This window comes from Perkinsus marinus (genome assembly GCF_000006405.1).
Source record: "Perkinsus marinus ATCC 50983 genomic scaffold scf_1104296947894, whole genome shotgun sequence".
Lineage (NCBI taxonomy): Eukaryota > Perkinsozoa > Perkinsida > Perkinsidae > Perkinsus > Perkinsus marinus.
In genome coordinates this window covers 1-4,756 of record NW_003210416.1, presented here as the reverse complement: position 1 = coordinate 4,756, position 4,756 = coordinate 1, and the positions used below count along the sequence as shown (strand labels likewise).

Here is a 4,756-nt window from a genome sequence, read left to right as displayed (position 1 = left end):
CCTTCACATCTGGTCTTTCCAACCATGACTGTGTTGCCTCACGGAAAATCTGCTCTCAGGGCCCTAAGTAGACAAATACGTCCTGGGTTACAGTCAATTCGGGATTGTCATATCGGGTCATAACTATTAAGAGTCAAAGTTAAGTTTCCCATTAGTCAAACCCCGGGTTGACTTCTTGTCATGACGGTACTGAATGACCGTCATGAACATGAACGGTTCGAATCTTTCATTGGACCATGAACGATTCGAACCCCCTGACGAGGGTCAAGTGTGTTCGATGCTTGAAATGAAATACCATTTGATACGACCTTAAAAGGCCTTCATTCCGCCGCATGAGAGATGATCACCCGTAGCCACGTTGAAGAAGCTAGTGAAGTTCTTGTAGAAGTCTATGCGACTCACTGCTCGGGCATCGTTGGGGTTAGAACACTCCAAGGCGCCGTTGATAATGAGGGTAGTCTCGCCAAAACCTGGATAGCGCCCTCCAGCTTTATCTCTGGCAGTGGGCTGCAATTTCCCAACGACGATATCATATATGGCGGGCTTAGGCGGCTGTGGGGTCATCAAGAACCATATAGCACTAGCGAAGGCTAGCATACCATCCTCAGCAGTAAGAAGGGAATCCGCATCCTTCAATAGTTTATACTTGTCACCAAAAACGTACTGCGAAAACGGGCCCTAGTTATAATTCCATGATAGCTGCAGTGCACCTCTGCCATAATAGCCTTGACCTTCCTGACATGGATACTCGGAACTCGATGAGCAATACGGGCATGCAACGGCGGTGCACCCGATTTCGTGGGTGAAGTAGAGACCTTGACGCCAGCGAGGGGCCGGTCCCCAGCCACTGTTCTCTCCAGTTTCTTGAGTGAAGTGAGCGAAATTGATGGAGAGTTCTTTCTTGCATGCTGTATCCAAGTCTAGATTCCCGTGAGCTTCATTGCAGAACTTGTCGAACTTGGCCACCGCAGCGAGGAGGCCGGAGTAGGTATACGGCTTCGGTCCTGCCTGTCCATTGCGGTGGGGGAATAGGTTACCTATCATAGGTACTCGAAGTCCTTCTCAGGAAGAATCTTCTTGACACGTTGGATATTAGGAGGGTCGACACCGAAGACTCCGTGGTCTGGTACGATAGCGAGGTAGGCGAGGGACTGCACAGCGGAAGTGATGAACATTTCGACGAAAACTATCAGCTGAAGAAGTTGATTGGACTTCAGTGAACTTCCCCTTTGATGAGCTACACTGTAGACTACTGAAGAGTCTAGTAGACTCTACACTCTGACTCGGTCAACAGTAGCTACTACTGTAGAGCTAGCTACAGAGCTCGCTATACTGAAGCGAACTACTGTAGAGTCTACAGTGTGGTCGTCCACAATGAGACACCCCCGAACAAGTAGGCTCGTTCAATTCCGCGTCACGTTTCGACGACACGCTTAGTAACCAGCTAATATCGCAAGTGATTGACTGTCCCGTCGTTCGCTAAGCCAATGAATGAACAGTTTCCACGACGCGGCAATAACAATATTATCCTCGATTAAATATGGCTCCCATTTGTGCGCCGCACAACATGGTTTGTGCGCGGCGCGCACTGAAAGAACGGCACACATGCCTATCTGGGGCTTAGACTGGGCTGGACTAGACTAGCCGCGAGGGAGAAAGCCCGCAAAGACGTCTGAACCCTTCCTCCTATACGTTTGTAAATGCTGAAGGGAAGAAGCAGCTCGGGGATTCCCGATCTGGAAACGCCTCTGCTCAACGTCCCCGATGGTCAGTCGAGATGCTCCGTGAAATGTGTATTCTCTTATGTAACGAGTGTAACTATGTACATATTCATCGTGATGATATGTTAGCTTTAGGCTCTGCTATTCTTCTCCCTTTCATATGAGCAATTCTCTTCTATTCATCGGGCTGTGCGCCTTGATTACCCTATCTCAGGGTGACAGTCCGAACATCCGAGGCGTATTCGACAAGATCGCTGACTTGCGTGGTATGAACGTTTCAAGTATATTCGCTCAAGCGTTGCGGTTCTCTTTTGAGGTTCCGTCTATACTCCCGATGAGCACTCTGAACATTTCTCCCGCTTCCAAGGTCAGCTGGAAGAGGTACTTCTGCAGGAAGAAGCGCCAACTGAATTCTTGATTGAGCTCTTCAACAACACTAAGCCGGCTTTATTGCAATCCATGGTTGACGAGATCAACTCGATGCAGAACTCGTGGACGGCCTCCAAAGATCAGCCACCTTTCAAGGGTACGCGATGAACTTCATGCTCAACATTACCTCGAGCGGCAAACCAGCGCTACTACTCGACAGGTATGTCAATCAAAGATGTCCCTACTGGGTGTCCTAACGGTCCGAAGCCCTCTTCGACTTCTGATGACGAAACTCGCCTCCTCGGATCCACAAAGCCGGAGTTGACGAATTTACCAAGTGATTTTGACGCTCGGCAGAAGTTTGCCTCTTGTGCTGAAGTCATTGGGCATGTGAGGTAGTCCTTTCTACTCCTGTTATGGTAACTCCTGGATGGAGGTCCATCTTTCAGGGATCAAGGTGCGTGTCACAACTGCTGGGCTACTGGCTCAACCGGGATGTTCAATGATCGTGTGTGCATCAAGTCCGGCGGTAGCTTCCAAAATATCCTATCACTCGGATACTTCACTTCATGTTGCAATCCTGCTAATGGATGTCCTAAGTGAGAGATATACACTCAACCACGGGCGATGGCAATGCGTTCTCTGAATGACAGCTAAGATTCACTTCATCTTCAGAGCGAAGGGCTGTGAGGGTGGCAACCTGCTTGAAGGTCTGAACTTCCTGAAAAATCATGGCATTGTTACTGGTAAGAATATTCAACTCAGATCGCTGAAGTTGGGTGAGTTTTGGACCGGCATCGACTCTTCGCCGGATTAGCATCACTCGTAGCCTTCGAAGGTAATGAATTCAAACCGGCAAGCCAACTGGTTAGCGCTGATGGCTGCTGGCCGTATCCATTCCCGAAGTGCAATCATGTAAGCTCAGCGGCCAGCAGATATCCCAAATGTTCGGCAGTACGTGTAACCCTCGTGGCATCATCACATGGTAGTGGATTCTCTGATCGTAGGCGCCTCTCCCTCTTCCTGCATGCAAAACTAAATGCACCAATAAATCATACAAGACCAGCCTGCAGCAGTAGGAGCACACGAGATTAAGACTTCATATTTACTCTATGTTAGAGATCTTCACCGTGCTAAGAGCTTTGGCCGTCTACCAGCAACTCCCCAGAAGATCAAGCAAGAGATATTCGATAATGGACCCGTAAGCTACTGTAGCTTAGCTTCGGAGTTCACGTCATCTCGATGCTGAATTCTAGCAGTTGCGATGACGCTAACGTCTCTATGAATGATCCGATCAACTTGATTGATTTTGTTAAAATCTCTACTACTAGGCCTTCGTGGCGAAGGGGCGGAGCTCACTTAGTCCACGTCTATTGATTAGATCAATGAATTTGGTTTAGGTCCCCGGCTCGATCCCCGGGTAGGACATTTTTCCGTCATTAAAGTTTTCCGAGAATATCTTTTCGAGCTGTTCGTATAATCGAGTTTTCCAATTTTTGCCCACACCCCGGCATATAGAGGAGTCATGTGATCTATCTGAGAGCCCCCACGCTTCGCAGTTAAGCAAGAACACTTCTGCACGCACGCACGCACAACGCGAAAGTGCCTGTCGTTGCGGTATATGCTCCGCTCGCTTCGCTCGTTCCGCAATTTGTGTTATTCAAGAAAACCGAACTCGACTTTGCCGTTGGGAATGTGGATTTCTCTCGGATTATGTGGCTCGTTGTCTGAGCGGATCGCCTCCATACTTCAGGTTCTCGGGATGATTTCTATGTATGAAGATTTCCGATTATACAAGTCTGGTGTCTACGTGCACAAAACTGGTAGCTTCCAAGGTATTCATAGTCTTAGGATTATTGGTTGGGGAATCGAGTCCGGGCAAGATTATTGGTTGACGGTGAACTCTTGGAATGAGGAATGGGGTGACCATGGTATGATCAAGCTTGCAGTGGGAACATCTGGTATAGAGAACTCTGTATATTACGTCGAACCAGTTTAGTAGATGGTTCATCTTAGTCTCTTTCTCGTCTTAGTCACATCACGACTTTTCTCAGTAGTCATATTTCCCCCGCTGAATCTCATATGTTTCAGCCTCCTTTTTTTCTCCATTCGCGTTTTTCTTCGTTAAGTTATATAGAAGTGCACATAAAAAGCTCTGGACGGGTGATAGCGAGTGCACTCCTCTCCATTTCAATCAACTTTCCAACTTAATTTCAAATTGCAAGTTGGCTGAAATGTCCGCGTGTACCGCTTACTGTGTAATCACCGGTGTTTATGTGCGACCGCTTACGGCGCCTGCGTGTAATTGTGACACCACAATCAATGTGGACACGCATGTTCTGCTCGGGCCGAGCTATGGCCAGTCTTCTATTCGTGCCTCTAGGGGTTGATCATTAGATTCATACAATTATGTGATATGCATGCATTCTGCAGCTGCGCGCATACACATATCTAACTGAGTCTTGATATGTGGCTCTTGCGAGTTTACATTGGCCTTCACCTGCATGATTTGAGTTGCCCAGTTATACGTTCTCGACACACAATAATAAGAACATGTACTACAAGTTGTAGTACGTGTTCTTATTATTGTAGTCTACAACGACAGTAATCTAACACTGAATCATCCAAATCATCAAACATATGCCTTAGGAGTTAGTTATTGACTT

At 47.6% G+C, this 4,756-nt stretch overlaps 2 protein-coding genes across 2 annotated transcripts; one reads left to right on the top strand and one right to left on the bottom strand.

Annotated features, from left to right (window-relative positions):
- Positions 1-309: 309 nt before the first annotated feature.
- On the bottom strand, positions 310-1,175 carry Pmar_PMAR022403 (Endochitinase A2 precursor, putative; the record flags this gene model as incomplete). Its single annotated transcript, XM_002779041.1, has 4 exons — positions 310-663; positions 711-735; positions 770-1,037; positions 1,085-1,175. 4 exons carry the CDS (start codon positions 1,173-1,175, stop codon positions 310-312), a joined length of 738 nt encoding a protein of 245 aa, XP_002779087.1.
- A 679-nt stretch (positions 1,176-1,854) lies between these two features.
- Positions 1,855-3,118, top strand: Pmar_PMAR022402 (Gut-specific cysteine proteinase precursor, putative; the record flags this gene model as incomplete). The annotated part of the gene is made up of 7 exons (XM_002779040.1): positions 1,855-1,987; positions 2,038-2,247; positions 2,311-2,485; positions 2,540-2,689; positions 2,766-2,836; positions 2,929-3,044; positions 3,098-3,118. Coding segments are annotated over exons 1-7 (849 nt in total), but the record flags the coding sequence as incomplete, so codon positions are not given.
- Positions 3,119-4,756: the final 1,638 nt, after the last annotated feature.